The sequence below is a fragment of the Coturnix japonica genome, chromosome 17, assembly GCF_054131305.1.
Source record: "Coturnix japonica strain WE chromosome 17, WE-NBRP24, whole genome shotgun sequence".
Lineage (NCBI taxonomy): Eukaryota > Metazoa > Chordata > Aves > Galliformes > Phasianidae > Coturnix > Coturnix japonica.
The window spans coordinates 14,852,089-14,874,907 of NC_140679.1; the positions used below are offsets into that span (position 1 = coordinate 14,852,089).

General features: G+C 51.0%; 1 protein-coding gene across 1 annotated transcript in view; it reads left to right on the forward strand.

Moving 5' to 3' along the window:
* Window positions 1-19,440, forward strand: part of GRIK3 (glutamate ionotropic receptor kainate type subunit 3) — a 65,356-nt gene extending 45,916 nt beyond the window's left edge. The window contains exons 10-16 of the mRNA XM_015883756.3: window positions 1,418-1,621; window positions 5,968-6,191; window positions 8,802-8,920; window positions 10,848-11,065; window positions 14,869-15,091; window positions 15,233-15,483; window positions 16,184-19,440. Of these exons, the coding sequence (XP_015739242.2) occupies window positions 1,418-1,621; window positions 5,968-6,191; window positions 8,802-8,920; window positions 10,848-11,065; window positions 14,869-15,091; window positions 15,233-15,483; window positions 16,184-16,378 (1,434 nt within the window). The 3' untranslated portion in view covers window positions 16,379-19,440. The remainder of the gene's footprint in view (window positions 1-1,417; window positions 1,622-5,967; window positions 6,192-8,801; window positions 8,921-10,847; window positions 11,066-14,868; window positions 15,092-15,232; window positions 15,484-16,183) is intronic.
* The last annotated feature ends 3,379 nt before the right edge of the window (window positions 19,441-22,819 follow it).

Genomic DNA, 22,819 nt, shown 5'->3' on the forward strand with positions numbered 1-22,819 from the left:
CACAGATCGGGCTCTAAAAGCCCATATCCCTAAACTGTATGTGCATTTGCACTCTGCCTTTGTCCTGCTGAGCCAGAAAGCCAGAGGAGGAACCTCAGAAGGGAAAGCATGAAAGGTTATTTTTTCCCCTTTTTGCTCGTATCACAGCAACTTGTTGGAAGAGAAATATTACCCCAGCAGCCAGCAGCGCTCTCCCCAAGCAATATGGGAACTGTGAAGTTATGAAATTGAGGGCACCTTCACTGAGAAATCGATTAGCAAACCGAGAGAGCTTGTGAATTGGATGTCTGGCCATTTTCAGTAATAAATTGTGAAATAGTCCGTGAATAAGTGGTTCACAGAGTTCAGAATTACCCCCTAGGAAATGTTTGAGACCTGCAGATGCATTACTGAAGCGGGCGCCGTCCTAATGTTCAGCGCTTCGGCTGTTAAATATGTATGTAATCCCTACAGCGCTTCCCAAAATTAATAGTGCTTTATGGCAGCTCTGGAGCTGCCGTATTTATATCCAGACCCATTGACTGGACCGATCCACAAACAAAGCACTAATTCCAGAGATAAAAAAGAAAGCTGGGGAGGAGGTGTTGAGGGGAGCGGGGCGTAACGGAGCCATGTGCCAAACTCAGCCGCATCACAGTGGTGCCCCTATGTTGCTCTGTGCTTCTGCAGACTCTGCTCTGTGCTGCAGGCAGACACCAGCCCCATCTCTGCTCCCCAGCACGGTGCCGGAGCCCGACCCCGCCGGCAAGGACGCCAGCCTTGTGTGCAACCCTCACTGTGGCCATTTATCAGCTGCTGCTACCTCCGCCTGCCTCCCAGCTCCTGCCCGCTGCTTCCAAGCTTTTGCCATTCCCATCTGTCCCCTCCGTGTTTCCCCCCTCGGGCTGCCCTTGTGCCCCCCGTTCCCTGCCCTTGGTGGTTGCCCATGCCTGATGCCATCCCAGGCCGTGCCGCTCGCTGCACCAACACCTGCTATCCATCACCCCATGGGCATGGAGTCTCTAGTCCCCACTCCTGAGAGCAGAGCCCTGCATCCCATGGAACAGAACCAAACTGGGGGAACATTGGGCTGCAGCAGCCACACACAGAGCCTGCTGGGCTCAGCCCCAACCCCACAGCATGGGGGGCACCCGACCGCGCAGAGCTGGCTCTCCTATTCATCCCCCTGACCTTGCAGTGCCCCTCAGCACTTCATTTCAGAGCATGAAATGGATATTTTTGTCCCTGAAATCCCACCAAATGGAAAACAGTTGGCCGCTCAGAAGAGGCAGAATTAAATTTTGTGGGGTAAACAAGGTTGCTAATTAGCTGCTGCGCCGTGCAAAGTTAATTTACTCCCAGCGTGTCCCCGTGCCAGCACAGCCTGGCGAGCTGACCCTGCAGCCAGGCTGAGCCATAATGGGGTCTGTGTTCCCAGGAGGAACCCTTCGTCATGTTCCGCAAGTCTGACACGGCTCTGTTTGGGAACGACCGCTTTGAGGGGTATTGCATCGACCTGCTGAAGGAGCTGGCCATCATCCTGGGCTTCACCTATGAGATCCGCCTGGTGGAGGATGGCAAATACGGAGCGCAGGACGACAAGGGCCAGTGGAACGGGATGATCAAGGAGCTCATCGACCATGTGAGTGGGGCACGGGGCTGCAGTGGGGCTGGGGCACAGCGTGGCCAAAGCTGAGTGGCACAGCCAGAGGGCACGGGCAGCGAGTGGGGTACAGCTTTCTCCTCCTATATCTGCACTTTTAATGAGGCAGCTTGCAAAAGCCCACCGACACCAGTGTAACTCCAGGGGCAGCCCTGCTCTTGCAGCTGCCAAAAGGTCACTTAGCCTGAAGCCAGGACACACAGCCAGGGGATGCTGAGCTCCCTGTCGGGTTCTGCCTCCAGCACATCCCATGCTCCCCCCCAGGCCCACTCAGGGCTGTGGTGTTTGTACAAAGCTCTCCTTCCTGCTAAAGGTCTCTGGAAGAATAGATAAGGGCAGAATTCACCTCTGATCTCCATTGCCCAGGCAGTAGCTGCAGCCCTACAGCTACAGCACATCCCTCCCTCCTTCAGTCCTGTCCCAGAGGTGCAGCACTCAGACCCCCTCCCAACCTCATTGACACCTCCCAGCCTCACTGCTACCTCCTAAATTCATCTGCTGCATTTGCAGAAAAAAAGACAAAAATAATCTCTTGTACGTAGCAGCCGTGATGCTCTTCCAGGCCGTGTGAGAAGGATGCATTTGCTTGGTGAGTCACTTTGGTAAATGAGCTTTGCTATGAGCAGATAACAGAGCATTGTTTCGTGGTGAGACGGCAGAGCTGGGGCTCAGGGATCTAGGTTGTGTTTCCAGATTCATCTTGTCTGCCTTAAATGACATTGGACAAGTTGCTTCTGTGCAGTACTCGCTCCATCTGTAAAATGCAGATGATAATGATTACGTCCCTTAGAGGGACACGGTGATGCTCCATCAGTTTGAGAAGCACACGGCAGTCCTTAGATGGCTCATCCTGGAGAGGCAGGAGGATGGCAAGGGCTCACGAGGACAGCCCTGGGGACCAGGACACGTTGTCTCAAAGGGGAATGTGCCACAGGCTGTGCAAATCTGCCTCTGTGCTTCTGCTTCCAGAAAGGTCCGTGTAGCTCCAAGTACAGATTGAAGGGTCTCTTACACAACAGCCCTGAGTGATGTGCATGACATGGATGTGTGACACAGGATGTATCCCCTGGTAGCATGCCAGATCACAGCATCCCTCAGTGCCAAGCAGGTCCCTGCTCCCAGCACAGCAGCCCCACTGCAGGTCGCTGGGGAACAGCTCTGAGCAGGAGATGAGATATGGGGAACAGCAGCCGTGCTGTCACTTAGCCTGACCCGTGTCACTTCCAATGTCCTGCAAGACGTTGCAGGGCTCTCAGGGGTTTTTCTCATCTTCCTAAGGCTGAAAGCGACAAGCTGAGAAGATACGGGGAACAACCTCATTAAGTCATGCCCTGCATTCACGGTCAGTCGGCACTGAAGCATTTCTTGGCCACTTAATAAAACAGTACATTAACATTCAGCAACAGCAAAGGGCCAAACCCTCTTCTTGCGGGTTTCCTTGCAAGCAAGCATCAGGCTTGCACTCTGCCTCTGACAGGTACGGCTGGGTCCAGGCTGGGCAGTGATTTACAGCTGCTGCCCAGGCCCTGTCTGAAGCCATTCTCCTTATCTACACGTCGTTGCTTTTTACAGCAGTGTTTATGTAAAGCATTAAAAAAGAGAATCTTCAACCAGTTGCGGCCCTTCCTTAGCAGCAAAACTCCTTCCTACCATGCAGGGAGAGGAACAACACCTGATAGGCACGTGGGAGAGTTCAAAGCCATTCCATGCCTCTTAGGAAACATTTTGGAGATGGCATTCAGACACAGTGAAGCCATCTCCTTCTCACCTGCCCAAAGCAGAGGGGCTTTGGGAGCTCTCAGCACATAGACAGGGGTAGCTCCCACCCTATGGGCTGTGCTGTGAGATGCCCAGGCAGTGGGGCAGCTTGGGAGGTGTGATGATTGAGTTTTGGGGTGGTGATGCTCAGCTCACAGCAGTGCACACCGCAGCACGTAGTGAGGATGGGCTGTTTGCACAGCGTGCTGCACTGCTGCCTTTGGAGTCGTACATCCTTCCCCTGTCCCTTCTGATCCAGACATGCCTGCCCACAGGCAGCGATGCCTCGGGCTATCCACCCTTGTGCAATTGCTTTGTTTCAGTCTGGCCTTAAGCATAAACAGGAAAAGCAACAGCAGTCGGAGCCACTCACAGCCTGACCTCATCCATGATCTCCAGGAGCAGATCAGCCCAAAGCAAGCAACCCTCTGCCCTGCACCCGCCTGCACAGCAGCATCCACCCTGCTCTGCATCCACAGGCAGTGAGCAGCAACAGCACATCTCCGCCCCACATCAGCACTGAGCTGTTACTGCTGCTTATTCTTAGGAATTATTATTGATACAAGCAGAGCAGCTCTGTGTGCCACGGCCCATCCATCCCACTTGTAAATCGTAGCTGTCTGCCCAGCAGAACGGCTGCAAATCTTCTGTGTTGTTTGTGGGCAGAACCCGCATAAAAAACCACAGCGTGAATCGTTCTGGACATTTTGCACCAACTCGTTCACAAATAAAACTTCCCTTCTGCTGAGACACCACAGATCAAATTTCCATTCAATCTGAAAACTTCTTGTGGGAATAAAAAAGGCGTGAAAAATAATAGGGTTTCTAATGGAAATCCCTGCCAATGGTAACTATAGAGAAGATGTAATGTCTATCCTTAGGGACGATTTATGACAGCTGATTTAACACTTTCACAATAAATGGGCATTTATTGACGGTACGTTCTGGCAGAAATACATATTGCACCACATTGCCACGTTCCCATTAGCGCTGTGCACTGGTGGGTGTTTATCTCAAGTGCTGCAGAGTGAGGATTCATCTGGGAGCCACTGGGCCAGCAACAGCAAAACCAATTGCTGGTGGATGAGGCTCTTCTTGTTTTGCCTCTTGTTTATGCCCTGCAGGAACTCGGCATTAGGAGGAGATGGTGGAGAGCCTCAATGCCCCCCATTTGGCCCAGCTCCCTGCTTGGGTTCCCTACCAGCATTCTGCTGTGGGTAGAGCTGCCCCCATCAGGGCAGCTACACCTGGGGATGCCCCAATAGGGGATGAACGTCTGGGTGCTGCCAGACAGAGCCTGGATAACAACCCAGCAAAGCACGCACTATTTACCTGTCTCTCAGGCAACGCACGCCTAATTAGTTTATGTCAACACTGAGCTCAGATTGGCAAAATAAGCACCGAGGCAGCTTACTTGCTTGAATAAATATATGTCCTGGTGCTCTGCTCCAGGGGGCTGCAGAGCTGTGGCCCAGCAGAGCTGCAGATGGGGTTGCATGGTCCCAGGGAGCAACATAGAGCTCTGCAGTGAGCACACAGTGACATAGCACCAGGGCTGCCCCTGCTCCGTGATGGGAACGTCATCTCCCTGGCCTCGGTTCAGAGCAGCACTTGAGGAGATCCATAGAACTCAGAGGGTGTGCAAGCTCTGAGAAGGCAGAAGCATGTGCTTAAGTGGCTTTGCTGGATAAGGGCCTTTAAGCCGTTGGCACTCACCGTAATTCCTCATTTCTAATAAAAGCCATTTAACCGTGCAGAGCACAAAGCTGGGGATGGGAGAAAGAAGCATTCAGGGCCCGGTCTGTGATACCCAGATCGTGGTGGCACAGTGTGACCAATGGAAGCTGCACCCTTGGGGGGCTGACCCACAGCTTCTCCATCAGCAAAGCCTCAATCAGAGCCACCTCCAGAAGAATCTGCATTAAGAAAAGGGGCATCAAAGCGCCCCATCCTGCCCTGAAATCTGTGGGCACAGCACAGCCTGGGTTGCATCTTCCTTCTGTCTATAGGACACACACTGCTGAGGACGTGGGGCCGCCATCAGATCGCTGGAGCTGCTGAAATTGACACAGTAAAAATTTATCTCAGCTCTAAAAACGTTTTTTGATCCTTGGGCATCCATGCAGATTTTTTCTCTTCTCGTTTTCTGGTGCAAAGCAGAAGCTCCTGGCCAGCATTCTGCTTGCTCCATCATTCTGACAGCTCTGGCTTGCAGGATCTCATGCAGGTGGCTGCTGGCCCTGGCTGCAGCGCTGCTCATTTCCTCCCTCTCTCAGAGATATCAGGAGCCAAATCCTTCACTATCCCCCCCAGCTCGCCCTGCTTGTGTCGGGACACACACAGCGCTGGGTTTGGAGCTCTCTGGTGAAGGCAGCAAGGACAAAACCTTTGCACCATCACAGTGTGGGCTCTTGTGGCAAACCCTGTGTCCCAGGAGCAAACTAGGCAGCAAACACAGCTCCACATGCTGGGGAGCAGGGCTTGGAGGGATGAGGATGCTCACTGTCTAATGGCTTCTTTCTCTTTCTCTCTCCCTTTGTGTCTCCCCCCCCCCGTGCTGTGCATAGAAAGCTGACCTGGCAGTTGCTCCTCTCACCATCACCCACGTACGGGAAAAAGCGATAGACTTCTCCAAGCCTTTTATGACTTTGGGGGTCAGCATTCTGTACCGGAAGCCCAACGGGACCAACCCCAGTGTGTTTTCCTTCCTCAACCCTTTGTCTCCTGATATTTGGATGTACATTCTCCTCGCCTACCTGGGGGTCAGCTGCGTGCTCTTTGTCATAGCCAGGTAAGGGGATGCCCACAGGGCCCCAACAACCCCACAGTGTTCTGCATGGATCCAATGAGGAGCCACAATGTTAATCCTGCACATCCCACTTCCAGCAAGGGCACAGCCAGCCCCACAGCCCTCCCCATAGCAAAAGAAAGGAGAGAGCGTTGCTACGGACCCGACGATGTGTCTGTTTACAGAAATTAATATGCATCTAATTAACATGTTTCAAACCTCTATATTTAAAAGCAGCGGAATTTGCATACATTTGCATGTGTTATTAATTTCACAGCGTCTTTTGATGAGATTCACAGGCCAGGGCTGCTCTGCATACGTGATGCCGCCTCCTCAAAGCAGAACAAAGCCTTTGCTTTCTCTTGGCCATATCCCTGGCCATGCACACTCCTTAGGTGCTCAGATACGTGGGTTGAGCCCCAGGGAAGCTTGCTGCACCTCCAACCATGCAGCAGTGCTTCATAAGGCCCTATTGCCCCCCCAGGGCTGTGCCTCCCTACAGCACAGTGCAGAAGGCAGCCCCTGCCTCAGCCCCTGCCATCCATCAAGCAGTCAGAGCAGAGATTAAACATGAAACTGCACTAACTAGAACCCATTAACCCTCGTGTTCCAACAAATCTGCAATTTTCAACCTCCCTCAGGTCCTCAGAGGCTTTTAGAGATGATTTCCTGAGTTTACTATGTAATATCCTAATTACACATCACAGCAGTTGTCAGAGGAATCCCTGCCTGGCAGACAGCACCAGCCCTCCTCAACCCACCTGGGGGGCAAAGCCATTCCATCCCACCACCCACCACAGGAGCCCAGTGTCCCTTAATGGCACCAAGGGTCCCCAGGGCTGCAGGCTGCAAGGGAAGCATTCTCCCTCCTAGTCCTTGTGATGCACCTCTGGCACGTGGCAGAGCCATAGGGAGCACTCCAGTGCTGGTGCTCTCAGCAGGCGGGTGCTCACCTGGGACAGAGAAGGCTGTTAATTACAGGGAGGAGAAATACTGTGATGATTAATGGAATTTCTTCACTTTATGTCTCCATCAGCCATGCAGAGCACAGCTAGATGGACTGTGCTGCCGTAACGCCTTTGGCTCCAATGCCATCAATTATAGGGATGCTCGCACAGCTTGGAATTACAATTCAAAGACAGTTTGAACTGTTGTGAGTTTATTTCTCCCTACTCATCTGAATACCAAACCAGACCCAAATGACCCAGATCCCCCTTGCAAAGTGTGTTCACTGAGACTCTGTACCCACACAAGGAGCTGCAATATAGGACAGTGCAGGCAGCACCCAGCCCCTACAGCATTGGTACCCAGCACTGCATGGGATACACAAGGGCTGAAATGCAGCCCTGTAAACAGGTTCTTCTCCACACTTTCTGCTCCTGACACTCCTTCTGCCTTCAGACTCTTTTAAGAACATCAAGCATTCCATGTAACCAAGGTACTGCAGGAATGACAGAGCGTTAAGAGCTTTCATGGGAGAGATATGGGATGTATTTATCGCACTCAGAAGCAACACAGCCAATATCTGCTTTTGACCCCGGCCAGGCCTTTCAGATTCCAACCTCTGGAGAAAAACACTCAGCATCACAAAGCCTTAACTCAGAGCTGTGAGCTCCAAACCAGGCACCAGGATCCTGTGCTGCTGCTACAGCCATAGGTCAGTGCCACTCGCAGCCAACTCAGGGGCTGCTCAGAGGCAAGAAAGGATGGATATGATCCTCTCCCTCTTTAATCAGCCTTTCTGTTCCCAGCTCTGGAGAACCACAATGCCAATGGCTCCATGGGGTCCTATGTGAGGGGACACAGCCACCACCCATCACCACTAGCACAGCAGGGTGGGGATCAATGCTCATCTTAATTGCAGCCAGGGCTGGGTGATCCGTGGGAGATTTCTCTGGAGGTGCAATTTAGACTCAGTAGCATTCCGTGTCAGATCTCACCTTTAACTCAGCCTTCTTTGAAATGCCGCTCCCCCGCCAAAAAGAGACAAGAAAGTAATCAGGGGTTTTGATGAAATATTTCTCAGCCCCTGTTTTGCACCTGGCCCATGGAGCATCATGAACAGCCCAGATTGCAGCTGCATGGGGCCACCAAGCAGTGCTCACTGCTTCCTTCCATACCCCCCCACACCCCCTTCCTTCTTTTAATGGTCCTGCTGCTTTGCAAGCACTGAAGGCAGTCGCTGCTTTGCAATTTTCTGCATATTTCCCTGTAATTTGAGCAACATCGGTAGGTTCCCACTTGGAGACCTTGAAGTTCTACATCCTGCCATCCTGCCGGGCTCATTTCATCTCAGCAATTCCCTTTCTGTCTCACAACCCACCACAGGCAGCCTGAGAAAGTTTCCATCCTGCACAGCTCCGTCCTGCTCTATATCTCAGGTGCTTCCTTGGATTGTGAGCTCTTTGTGTTGGGACCCATCTCTGCAGCAGTGTGGGACTGAGAGGCTCACAGCCATGCTGGTTACTGCCCAAAACCTGGCACTGAAATTGCCTTTTACTTTAAGGAGCTGCACAGGCAAATGGAGCAGCAGCTCTGTGCAGCACCGTGTGTGCACAGCCCGTGTTCTGTGCCACATCCCAGCTAATGAACTCCTGCTCTGTGTCCCCATAGGTTCAGCCCATATGAGTGGTACGATGCACATCCCTGCAACCCCGGCTCGGACATCGTGGAGAACAACTTCACCCTGTTCAACAGCTTCTGGTTCGGGATGGGAGCACTGATGCAGCAAGGTACAGAGCTCCCTGCTGCTTCTCCCACACCGCCCTTTGGTGTGGTTTTTCAGACGTACAGCTTCATTTCTATGTGACAGGAACAAGATAACATCGCTGTGTCTGTCAGATCCAAGCAGAAACCACAAAGGGACACTGCCAGCCCCGGGCAAAGCTGTCAGGGTGTGGGGAGGGGGGATGCTCTGATCAGGCACAGCCCACAATGGGGTTCCTATATCCGTGTGCTCACAGAGCACCCAGATTTCTTCTGGGTGAGAGCAGCACAGAACATCTCAGCCTCTTTTTTCCCCTTTTTTTTGGGCACTGGGTCAAAGCCCATCATCCCAAGAGCTCACGGCCCCACTGCAGCCAGCTCACATGTGCCCTGCTAACAGTAATTACTCCTAATGACATGTGCAGGTGTTGGAAGGAGCATCACCAGAGCTGCCATGGGGAATCACAGTGCAGGGTGCACGTGGGCAGTGCCACACACAGCAGCAGCCCTCCAGCTCTGTTAGTTCAGCCGTGTGTTTAAATATGTGATCTCAGATCTATTGCAGAAGACAGAGCTTTGTGCACTCTGATCTGTCCCCGTTTCCATCCCTGTGTGGTCATTCTGTGCACTGGGAAATGGCTGAGAGCCCTTCGAAGCATTCCCGGAGCTGCTGGAGTGGGGTATCAGCATAGCAGGGAGCTTAGAAACGGGCACAGATAGGATTACAGCCGTATCTATGGATGCAACAGAGCAAAAAGAATGTATAGAGATGGAATGAATAGAGTAAATCCATTAGGAAGACAGCATGGAGCGAGCTTGTGAGCAGTGCTGAATGAGGAGCAAAATATAGCTGTGGTCTAATTGCAGAAAATCCCAGAATAGGAATCAATGGAAAACATCAAACACTCATCCCATGTTATTTATCCCACAGTGGTGGTGGCAGCCAGCAAGTAACAGACCCACAGCACTGCCCCACAGCAGTGGGGCTCCTGCCCACACCAGCCCCTATGGGCAGAGGCAGAGGATACATGAAAAGAGCTGTATTCTTTTTAACTCAATTCCACATCTAAGAAGAAAAAAAGACATTTCAAAGGTAGACTGATGTCACACCTCCCTTTGCATCAAAGGGCAAGGGATGGAATGGAAAGGAGAAGCATCTTAAGAAGAACTAAAGCAAACTGCAAACCCAGTGCTTTGCTTTCCGGTGCCTCCTTGCTGCACTCAGACAGGAGAAAAGCTGCACTCCACACCAGGCTTTGATGCCGCTGCACAAAATTGCTCTGCAAAGCCCAAATTGCTCTTTGTTGCAAATTCCAGGTTGGATGTATCCTGGGTTTGGAACCCAGAGCTCTTTCCTGGCTTTAAAAGGTGGCTCGGGTGATGACAAAAATAGCACAGCCCATTTAGTCCTTCATGTTTGCTCAGTAAAAGTCATTCCAGACCTGTTACACCTTTCATGCAGCAGCATCTCCAGCTCCCCCACTTCTAACCATCATTCAAAGCACTGGACCCTGATAGTTCCTTTCTCTCCCTGCTTGATTTCTTTTTCCATACCTTGTGTATTTGAACACACTCCCTGGAGTGAGAGCTTTGAAAAGCGATCTGTATGAAAGCAAAGCACACTTTAAATGGCAGAACAAACCACTCATCAAAGTTCATGGACGTCTCGCTATTTCAATCTCATAAAAGCTGCCTCGTTAATTACTTCGGTTTGAATGGTTCCTGTAAGTTGTGCACTGTTACCCAAGGTCAGCAAGAAAGGGACAGAAGGACCCACTGATCTCGCATGCATCTGTCTGGATGATGCGCCTCAAAAAGCAGCTGGCTTCAATTGAGCAGCTGTTACAGTTTGACAGTGAAATCGAATGCTTCATGTATACGTACATATACACGTGGATAATGCATATAACACAGGTCCCTTCTCTCATCCCATCCCCCTGTCCCCTCCTCCAGGCTCTGAGCTGATGCCCAAGGCGCTCTCCACGCGGATCATTGGTGGCATCTGGTGGTTCTTCACCCTCATCATCATCTCGTCCTACACGGCCAACCTCGCCGCCTTCCTGACAGTGGAGAGGATGGAATCCCCCATTGACTCAGCAGACGACCTGGCAAAGCAGACCAAAATTGAGTATGGGGCTGTGAAGGATGGTGCAACCATGACCTTCTTCAAGGTGAGACCCGGCTCGGGGCAGGTTGTTCCTGCCTGCTGTCTTCATTAAGACATTAACCCCGTCACTTTAGCTTACCTAAATTCACATCACAGCTAAATCCTTCTCTCCCAGTTGCTAATTGAAGTCACAATTACAAAATTACAGCAATCTGACAGCTCTGGGGGGCTGCACCCAGCACAGGCTCAGACACTCCAACCTACATTGCATGCAATACATTTCATATGCAATTCATACTGCACTGCTGCCTGGAAAGGGGAAAGAAAGCCAGAGACTGGAAAAGACCTTTGGAACCGCAGCTGGCCTTTAAAAACACACTTGTAGAAAAGAGCAAGGGAATAAAGGAATAGAAATGAGGGCTGATTAACCTCAGCAATGAGCATCCCAGCTTGGAGAGGAGTTTGAATTTAATGGTGACCTTAAAAAGCTGTCTTGCAAGAAAAGGCCATGGCAGAACACAGAGGCGTGCTTTATAATCTTAGTGCCAAAGGTACGAGAGGATCCTTGCACACTACCATGCACGACTGAGCTTCAGCTTACACACACTGCTTGTGTTACAGACACAAAGGTTTTCCTGGGCGGTGTGTGTGTATTCAATGCTACCCCTCCTTCATGAAGGTAGGGTTCTGCCTCCTTAATGCTCTGTCTGTGTGTGGCTGGGGGTCTGATAAAGCCACACCATGGCTGCTGGCTGAGCCTGGAGCAGCACATTGCTGCCTTCTGAAGGTGCAGCCATTGGGAGGCACAGCCTTTTACTGGGGTGCTTTAACTGCTCCTTCCAATAAGAGTTTTATATGGAAATAAAAGGAAACTATATTTTTCTTTTTTAAACCAAGGACACAGCATCTTTACGGCTTCCTATCATTATGCATCAGAATCGTTCTCTGGGCTTCTAATGGGCACTTGGCACAGCTTATTGCTGCGGCACATTTCCCTTTCCTCTGCGTTCTGCCATTGCTGTTTGGAGATGAATACTAGCGTTGCCCTCTAACACACACACATGGGCACAGCACAAGGGATGCTGCACTCACTCAATGCTGCACTCACTCAGCCCTCATGCACAGGCAGAGCAGTTTGCTGACCACCCTGAGACCCCCACAAACCACAGCACTGAGAGCTTCCCAACCACATCATCAGACTGCGACTGTCACCAGAAGAAGCTCGGAGCAGCTATTTATTTCCTGGCGATGCAGATTGAGTTACAGGAGTAAACAGATCAATTAATTTGGGAGCAGCATCTCGCTTTCATTGTGGATCATGCCAGGAATCCTTCATATCATGCAGGAGATGCTGTCTCGCTCTGAACAAACGTGGGGTTTAATGTGAGGGTGTGTGGATGTGTGTACACAGACATTCACTTGTACAGAAATGTTAAATCCTCCAGAGTAAGTATCTTCAGTTGGGGAAAATCAATTTATTTTTTCATACAGGCTGGAATTGAAAATCGTCAGCCTGAAAGTTACTTTCTTGCCAATTTCACTGATAAAAAAGCATATATGTCTTGGCAAGATGCCTCATATTGCCTCCTCTAAACTATTCCATTAATTTATTTGGGTGACTGCTCTTGAAGCATTGGTTATTAAAGGCAGCTCCTGAGCTGTGACTCTAAAGAATGAGCTCAGAGGCGTTGAGTTCCTGCACTCCCTGCACACAGTGGGGCTGCTGCCCACCTCTGTATGCCCCTCACTCAGCTCCAGGGCAGGGGCTGATTACCACCATACAATGCCTTGGGCTGGAAAGGACCCCAAGAATCATTAAGTTCCAACCCCCAGCCTCCAGATCTTGCCCAGAGCTCCATCCAACCTGGTCTTGAGCACCTCCAAGTGCCATATTCACATCCCACAATGTGAATACAACGCATGTACTCACCGGGTATCAACTTAGAGCTAACAAATTAATGTGCATAACGAGGATGGGTCTGCTTCTGGGACATCACCCACAGCCCACAGATAAACCAGCCCCTCTGAAGTGAGGTGTGAGCTGCAGCTCCCTCAATGCCTGATTGATGGCTGCTCTCACCATGACTGACAAATGCTTCTAAATTGGACTTCTAACAAATAGGCAGCTCTATCAAACCGCTGGTGCTGCGCTGAGAATTACAGCTGGCGAATTTTCACTTGGAAAGGGACTGCTCTTATCTCCTGTTAGCCGAGTTAAAGAAACTAACTGGAAATAAATTCCCCATGGGGAGGTGGAGGGCTGCAGACTGCAGAGCTCAGCCCAAAGCAGAGCTGTGCTGAGCTGCCCTTGCAGGCACAGCTCACCCCAGGGCTCTGTTTGGGGAGGATGAGGATGAGGATGAGGATGAGGATGAGGATGAGGATGAGGATGAGGATGAGGATGAGGATGAGGATGAGGATGAGGATGAGGATGAGGATGAGGATGAGGATGAGGCCACAGCAGCTTGCTGGGCACAAGGCTGGGGCTGCAGCAAGCAGGAAGGTCTGCAACCCAGGACCCCAAGCTGAAGCCACACAGCATCCAGCCTATTTCCAAATACAATGAAGTCCCTGCAGCAGGTCAAAAGAAGGGATTTAAGAAGAGCAGAGAAGAGAAAAGTGGGTTTTTTTTTTCTGTTCCAGGCAGCCCTGTCTCGTGTAATTTAAGCTGCCTGAAGAGCTACAATGCCTCATGCAAGTCCTATTAGCTTCACTAAATGCAGCCTATTGATTTTTTGCCAGTTTATTTTGCTCTGTGCTTTAAACTGGGAGAACACTGATGTTGTTTAAGAGCCCTGTGTCAACACCCAAGGAGCATTAAATGCAGGAAGAGAAAGAGCAAAAGGGAGAGCCAGTGAACCCAGAGGCCTCTGATCTGAACTATATAAATGTTAAACAAGTCGTTATCGGCAACTCGAGTGTGCTGTTCATTTCAATTACCCATCGTAATGCACAGATATTTAATAATCCTTTTGGAGGCGACATTTCTTGCTGCTCTTTGAGGCTTGATAGATGCCACAAATCTGGCTCACGGGCACTGGACCGGATTTTCAGGCGAGGGAGATTATCCTGCCTCCTGAATGCAGCTCGCTCCCGTACCGCAGGTTCATCAGCGGATTATAACGAGTCTGAATTCTAATTGACATCAATGAGTCCGTGGCTGTTCCAGCAGGGATGAGCACATGGGTCAGCAGCAGAGGAATGGCTCTCGTCACCATTTGGCACTACTGGGCCTGGGGTGCTGGATGGGTGACCACGGCCATAAGTCCATATGTGAACCAAGCACAAGGAGGGGCAGTATGGCTTAGCTAATTTCCCCCTGTATATATATATATATATATGGATACATATATATGGATAGCAGCAGCCAGAACCATGTGCAGGATGAGCCCCATGCCCATCCCCAGCACAACAGCAAACCCAGTGTCTGGTCACAGGCAAAGACTGTATTTAAAACGCTATGGAAAGACCAAAAAGAGCCACATTTCTTCTCACCCAACACGTTTCCTAGAAGAAAAACCTGCCTGTACAAAGAGCAACGCTCCTCTTTGCTAACAGAACGCCTGCTGCTCATGGAAGAATACCCTATTTTTAACCAGAAGACAATCTTCTCCAGTATTTCCAAACCTCTGTTTACTTGGGTATGTTAAATTTGTTTGGCAGCTGCACACAGCTCAGAGGAGACGTTCCATTGTGATGCTTGGGGAAAGACAGGAATACAACAGAACCTGTGAGAGAGGAAAACAGAGCCTCCAAAACATTCTCTGTCTTCTCTCATTGTCGTGAGATGTCATTTTTTACTGTAAAGATGCATTTTTTTCCCCAGCAGACAGGATATTAATTCTTATTTTGGTATCATTTCCCCAGAAATCCAAAATTTCTACCTTTGAAAAGATGTGGGCTTTCATGAGCAGCAAACCCACAGCTCTCGTTAAGAACAACGAGGAAGGGATCCAGAGGACCCTGACGGCCGACTACGCCCTGCTGATGGAGTCCACCACCATCGAGTACATCACCCAGAGGAACTGCAACCTCACCCAGGTCGGGGGGCTCATCGACTCCAAGGGCTACGGGATTGGGACCCCTATGGGTAAGTGGTCGTAGGGAGATAATCCTCTCCCAGCAGCCCATTTCCAAACAACCAAAGCTCGTATGGACCACCTTCCCAAAGAGAGGTTTGGAGGTTCTCTTCACCAGGAGGACATCCCCACTTTGTGCTGTTTGCCCCCAGGCTCACCGTACCGGGACAAGATCACCATTGCTATCCTGCAGCTTCAGGAAGAGGACAAGCTGCACGTCATGAAGGAGAAGTGGTGGAGGGGGAACGGCTGTCCTGAGGATGAGAACAAGGAGGCCAGTGCCCTGGGCATCCAGAACATCGGCGGCATTTTCATCGTGCTGGCAGCAGGTTTGGTGCTGTCAGTCTTTGTGGCCATGGTGGAGTTCATCTACAAGCTGCGGAAGACGGCGGAACGTGAGCAGGTATCATTCCCTATACCTCCCTCCTAGCCCAGCATTGAGCATTTCCCTTTCCTGAGCCCACAGCACCCCTGGGTGCCTTCCCCATGCTCCCTGCCTATCCCATCCTACGGACAATGAGTGTCCATGGCATGGAAAGGCAGCCTATAGGAGTGTCCTTTGCGTGCTGCAGTGCAGTAATGGGAAGTGCATCCATGTGCACAACCACAGCAAAACAGTCAGCCTGTGTGTCGGGCAGACAGCTGCAGGCACCTGCTCAGTGCAGCAGGACTCTGCCTCTCTGATTCATAACCCTACCAGCCCCCAGCAGCAGGGATCACACAACAAGCCCTACAGAGCTCTGCTGGAGTTAGTATACCCAATGTACAACCTTACCAAAGCAGAGAGGGTCAACCCCAAAGCTTGCACACTGCTAAAGTCCCACTGAGCATATCATCACAAAGTCACTGAGGTCAGAAAAGCCCTCTCAGCCCCAAAGTGCAACCCCATGCCCACACATCCCTCAGTGCCACATCCCCACCATTCTCAATGATGGTGACCACACCATTCCCTGGGCAGTCTGTGCCACTGCATCACACTGGAGAAGAAATCACTCCTAATATCCAACCTGATGCCTTCAGTACACCCTAAACCTCTGCAGAGCTGAGCTCCAACACTGCAGGCACGGGGCAATAATGGAGTGTTCTATCCCTCCTCTCCGCAGCGCTCCTTCTGCAGCGCAGTGGCCGATGAGATCCGTCTGTCGCTCACCTGCCAGCGCCGGGTCAAGCACAAACCTCCACCCCCCGTCATGGTGAAGGCGGATGCTGTGATCAACATGCACACCTTCAACGACCGGAGGCTGCCAGGGAAGGACAGCATGAGCTGCAACACCGGCCTGACGCCTGTGTTCCCATAGGCAGCGGGACCTGGGGGCGGGAGGGAAGGATGTGCGAAGGATGCGCTCTGAAATAGGGAAGAAAGGACTTAAAAACAACAACAAGAAAGAAAGGAAATAAGAGGGGGAAAACAAAAGAAGAAAGAAAGAAAGGAAAAAAGAAACCAACAAAGCTTGGTTTGGTTCATTTCAAGAACAAGGCCTTTCAACACAGCTGCATCCACCACCGGCGCAGGAGCAACAACATCAAAGCACAGACTGCATTGCACTGCACTGCACTGTGGGTCTTGGGGCTTCTCCGTTTTGTTTTTCTTGTTTTTCTTGCATTCCTCATATTTTTTTACAGCTTTGCTCCCTGGCCTCATGCAGCCCAACGCTCCACCACAGTCTGATGTTTACACAGCGAGAACAAGAGGAGGCACAACTGAATTGAGCCAAACTGAGCCCCGGCGGGCAGCGAGGAGCCCCCGAGCACAGCTCCTCCAGCATGGCAATAAAGGGACACGTTGTCCATTGGGTGTGCATGGCACACCTGGGAGAAAGGGACAGGAGAAGCCCCCCGATGCACTGCAGCTGCTGGCATGGAGGAGGCACCCCATCTGCCATCAGTAGAGCCCATAGCAGAGCCCTGCAAGCTGGAATGGAACTGCAGTGGGCAGGAAGGGGCTGGCATGGTGTGTGTGGGGACTGAGATGAACTGCTGCCAGCCTGGGGCTGCCCCAATGCCCCACACCACACAGTCTGGTTCCTCCCCCTGCTGCCAGGCAGCAGAGCCCATGGGCTGCAGCAGAGATGGGAGGAGAGCTGTGTCCCAGAGGAGGACAGGACGGGTGCCATGAAGCTGGCTGCAGCTCTGTGTTCATACCTGGTGGGGTCCCAGCACACGGTGCCAGCTCAGCCCAGTGCCTCTCACCCACCCAACAGCTCCACACAAATGCACTCATGTGTTCTTAAGGAATCTTCCATGCACTGTGTTCTTCTTTTCAGGTCGCTAACCCAGAAGGCTGGTCCTGAGCACCAATCGAGTCAGAATTACCAAAGACCCCTCTGCTAACAGAAAGGAAAGCTGAGCAGCGCTGCTCTGCTCCATCCCTCCATGGGAACACAACCCATTTCTCCCCAACCAACCACTGCAAAAAGAAGCAAGCAGACCCACCGTCACCTCCAGCACCACAAGCACCTGAGCACTTCCCACCCCCTAACTCCAGGCAGAATTTGTCTTTATTTTGTTCTCCCCTGATGTAAAGAAGTAACATAGAGACCCGAACCTAAAGATGGATTTGTCATAGTTAGACTCAAGCAGAGATACGCAAAGAACTCGCATTTATTTCTACCTTCTCATAGCAATTGTGGAAAGTCAGAGCTGAAATCTGCCCATTCAGTGCTCATCACCACGATCGTAGTTTGCTGACTGGGCACCCACAGCTGAGGATGCACCATGAGCACAGCTCCGCTCCCTGAGCTCCCTATGGGTCCCACCAATGCTCCTCAGCACCCCAGGGCTGGGCAGGGCAGCAGAGCTGCTGCTCCCCTTGTAGATTTATAAGCCATTAGACAGAGATTTTTACAACCACGACAAAGATAAAAACAAAGCTTGAAACCTGCTTTACATGTACTGAGAGCAAACCACCCCCCAAAGCAAAGCATTCACTTTGCTTCTCTGCAGACCTCTTTTTTTTTTTTATTACTGAGCTAAATATCACCACTGCCTCAAGCACCGGTTATTCATCTTTGACACCAGCTCAATTTCCTTTTACTCACAAATGCCCCGGAGTGACAGGTGAGCACCAGCACTGCTCGTGCTGTCGGCCAGCAACACAAACCACTGCAGCTCTGCCTTCTCCCTTCTCTCTCCAACCCCACACCAGCACTCCATACACCCTTGTGGTTCGGCCATCACAATCCTTCTCGCTCCTGGGAAGCACCAGCTCTGCTGACAGCACTGTGCTGCTGGGCAGGGAGCTCACAGCAGAGAGAGACCACCAGCCCCATGCCCTCCCAGCCCTGCTCTGGGCAGCTCTGATCTCAGCATCGCTGCTGTATGCAGGAGCAGGATGGGATACAGCTGGGATGCAGATGGGATGCAGGGGGAACGCAGCTGGGATGCAGCTGGGGCTGGGCTGTGCAGTGCTGTGCAGGCAGCAGTGAGCAGCCTGACAGATGGCAGAGGGGAGACCCCATAAGGTGCAGATATGATGATGAAGCATCAAAGCCTTTTGCAAGCTGCCCTGTGACCTGCTCATGGCTACCAGCGACCCATGTCTTAGGGATCTGACTTCCAACTTTCAAGCAGGTTCATTCCTTGCTTGGAGGGCAGAGGGACTGAAAAAGTGAGGAGGAAACAAATAAAACCACCTTAGGGCTACGGAACTGTACCCACAGTGTTGCCATCCCCCTTCACTGTCCCTTTCTCACCTGCTTTCTCCCTCTAGGTCTCTTGTGGGACAGAGCAGGGGCACGTGGGCAGATCCTTTTGGGGCTGCTCTTTTATTTAGGCCAATCTGATGAGAGCTGGGTAAAGAACCCAACACTACAAACCCATGGGACCAGCACACGGAGGGGAACTCTCAGCCCCACAGCTGCCACCCGTGGGGGTCCTCGACCCACAGCCCTGCAGTGTGGGGTGCCCTGCAGTGCCCACACCTCCATCGAACAACAATAAAAGGACAGAAAGAAAAGGAGAAAGGAGAACAAAAAAACCAACCAACTGACGGCAATGGAAAAAGAGCATGGAAAAATATAAGGAAAAAATAGAAGGGAAAGAAAAAACCCAACAGAAAAACAAACTGGTCTCCTTGACATTCAGGGGAATTTCCTTTGTGGACATGCAGAATTTCTATGAATATAGTTTTTTGTAAGCATTTTGTAACGATTTTGGTTTCATAGTAACTGTGTTACTGGCTGATCATTCGAGGCTGATGTAAATAAGATTTCCAAGAAAAGAAAAAAAGAAAAAAATGCCGATTATTTTCCTTTTTCAGACACTGTGATCTATCGAAGTGCACAGTTTGCTGTATGAAGTAATATGGTTTTAAATTTTAAATAAATAAAAAAAAACAAATCGTTTCTAGAAAACAACCAAATCCGCCCCATTCTGTGCCTGACGTCTCCGTCTCCCTTACTTGGAATGATGTTCCTAATTGTATCCAACCATTCACAGTATGGACTGTGCTCACTGCAGGGGATGGCACAGCCATAGGTGGATCTCAGCCCTTCTGGGCTCTGTGTGTGCATTGAATTGCCCCCAGATCTGCCATTCCCTGGTCAAAAGAATCCCATCCCGCTGTAATTATTTCTAAGGGTCATCTGATAAAACTCTTCTCATCTCTGTGTTTCACACCGGCCCTGGAACAGCATCGACGTCCTCACCAAGGAGGACCCTGCAGAGCTCTTCTTTTTGTTCTGAGCCCTGATCAGCATGCAGAGGATACGGCAAAAAGAAAAAGGGGAGAAAAGGTAAAAGCAGCCGATGCCTTCGCGTGGCTCCTTCAGCACTTGGGGCACGTGGGGCTGCTGCTGGGAGCCTCCCAAGGCACCACGCTCTGCCGGCTGCGGCCATGAATCCTTATCACCAGGCAGTAATTAACCCTGTCACTCAGCCCGCACAGTGCTGCCAATCATGTGTGATGAATATTTAACCAGACGATGGATTTCACTCATAAAAAGGCTCCGTGCTCCTTGCGAGCATCAGTCCATCCCATTGGGTAGAGCAGGGTGAACCCCAGGGAACGGCGCCTGTCTGTGTTGTGGATTCCTAACCTGCTCCATCTGCAGCAGCATCCTCTGATCCCAAAGCAGAGCTCCAATGGCATAAGGACAGAGGATGCCAACAGTGGCCCTATAACCACTGAACCCCACCCCAAGGTCTGGACTGAACGTTCCAATGAGATGAATGCTCATCACTTGACCTCAAAGAACACAGAGTGAAGACCTCTTGCTTACTACAGTCATGCTGTGTTTGGAGTATACAGCATTGCACCATTAACCCCTTTCAAAGCACTGGTGTAACACATGGGCTCCAGCTAACATGCTTTGAAAGGGGTTCATAGGGCAGGGAAGTGATGGGCACAGCCAACACAGTGCTCTGCCACAGCCAAAGTGAGTGGGTCCCTTCTGTGAGCATGGAGGGGGGGGTTGTTAAATGAAGGAGGGGCACAGGGTGAGGGCATCACTGCAACATGGGGAAGAGGAGAGGCAAGAAAGGCTCTGGGTTTCACTGCAAGAATCTCTTTCATTCTGCCTGTGGCTGAAACTGCTCGGAGAGGCATCATGGAAGTGTTTAAGAAGCATCTGTCATTATTAAAACAAAGTTGCTTTGCAATTTTACTATTTTGCTGCAGTTTCATTATCTTATGCAAATGAGCCGTCTATTCCCTTCTGTAGTGTGGGCTGCAGCGGGACGGGAGCCCCAGCGAGACTATTTATTACCAGCCTCTCACTCTTGAGATTATCAATTGCAAATGAAGGAGCATAAATACATCTTCTTTAGCTGCTTATGCCACATTAAGGAACACGCTCGCAGCTAATGGCTTTGCAGCTCTCATCTGCTCAAACAGGAGCGGAGCACGGGGGGACTCCTTTGGTTGGCAGCAGAGAGTGGCTCAGACGTGGCACAGCTCAGCTGCAGCCACTGAGCCCCAGCAATTCCACCCCCCAGCGTTGCCCCCAGCCCTGCAGAGCCTCCAGGCACCCCACCAGCCATCACCATGTGCCCCCTATCTGTGCCACCCAGCAGCCTCCAGCTTCAGCAGCCACCGAGGGGCAGGAGAGAAGAGACAATTAGCAAAGGAGACAGCCAGGCTGTAATCAATATGCGATCTGACAGGCTGCCAAAACAGTTGTATTCTGCAATGGGAATGCCACTGAGCCCTGTCCCCGGCACAAGCACCACTGCAGGCTGAGGGATGCTGGGTGCAGTGCAATCCCTGCAGGCAGGAATGGTGCAGGGCTGGCAGCCAGCACAAAGATATCCCCCACAAGTGGGTAATTGATGCTATCTAGGGCCAGGTTATTGCAATCAGCATCTCTCTCTTTACATCAGCATTCTCCACAGCCGAACCCTCTTGTGTTCCAGAGGGTTAGAAAATGTTATTATCCAGACAAACCCTCTAATTCCAACCAATTTGATTAACCAGGAAAATGGAAATGACACAAACAAAGCTGTCTGAGATTCGGGCAGCTCGATGGCTTCCTGCTGCTTTGATTTACTCCTAACTGGATTTACAGAGCACATCCCAGGCATGATGGTCCACCAGCACTGGGAGCTGGGGCCCCTGCAGCCCCATGGCTGTACCCATCACCATCCTCCAGTCCACCTCACCCACATTGAGCACTCCAGATCCAAGCTGTGCTCTGAGATCATCTGGAGACACTTTGCTCTGTTACGTCCTGGAATATGTAAAAGTCTCCCAGAGTCTGGTGGCAGGCCTAAGGCAGAGCTCTAATGAGGCCATCAATAACCCAGAGCAGCTGCTCAGAAAGAATTCAGCTGTTCAAAGATGGAAAAGTCCATTAAGTTTATTGCATGAAATGTTGGACATGGTTTAGACAGGGGATCACGGCCAAATGATATAAACTACCAAAAACCTGCCAAATGGAGCAAGTACGGGCAGGACGGGGCATTTTTAAACTGTCATTGCCCCCAAAGGGAGAAGCAGACCCATTTGTCTGGTGCTGCTGTCCAGAAGCAACGTCTGATGACAACTGCAGAGCCACTGCTGAGCTCACACAGCTAATGTAGGAGAACAGGAATAGAAGGTAATTATCCAAGTATTTCAGTAGCTGCAGCAATTAAGTATTGTGGTAACACTTGGAAAACACAGCCATAAAACAAGAAACACGAGGAGCTTCAACATAATGCAGTGGTGATGAGGGGAAGCACGTCCTGCTTGCACCTATGGGTTCCCTGACCTCCCACGGCCTTTAGAAGCTGAAAGCAATGGGCAACCAAGAAGCAAGGGCATGTTGAGGGACATGGGAGGGAAGGACATGGGCAGTGTGAAGGTGATGGGCACAGGATGGAGGCATCAGTGCCAGCTGGGGACATGCTGGCTGCAGAACTGGAGGAGCGGTGCTGGAGCTGAAGGTACTGCACAGCAAATCAAAGGATCAGCCACCGGGGAGGCATTAAAGTACAGCACACGGCTGGACCCGGCGGCTGCTGAAGGATGGGATAAAAAGAAGGACAAAAGAAGAGACTCAAAGAGTCCTATTTTTAGGCAGTGCTGCTGGTGGCCAGGCAGTGACAGCCACCAGGTGTATCCAAACTGTGCACTCATAGCCTGTGCTGGGGGGCCCAGCTATGCTCCGTGACAGCCCCTCTGCAGGGAACAAGGGGGATTAATTTGTGGGGGTAAAAACTCCCATCAGAACCCATAAATAAAGACTGAGGCCAAGTCTTATCAAAAAGATCCTTTTCTTCCCTCTCCAGGTGCCAGAAATTCCCACAACGCTGAGAAAATA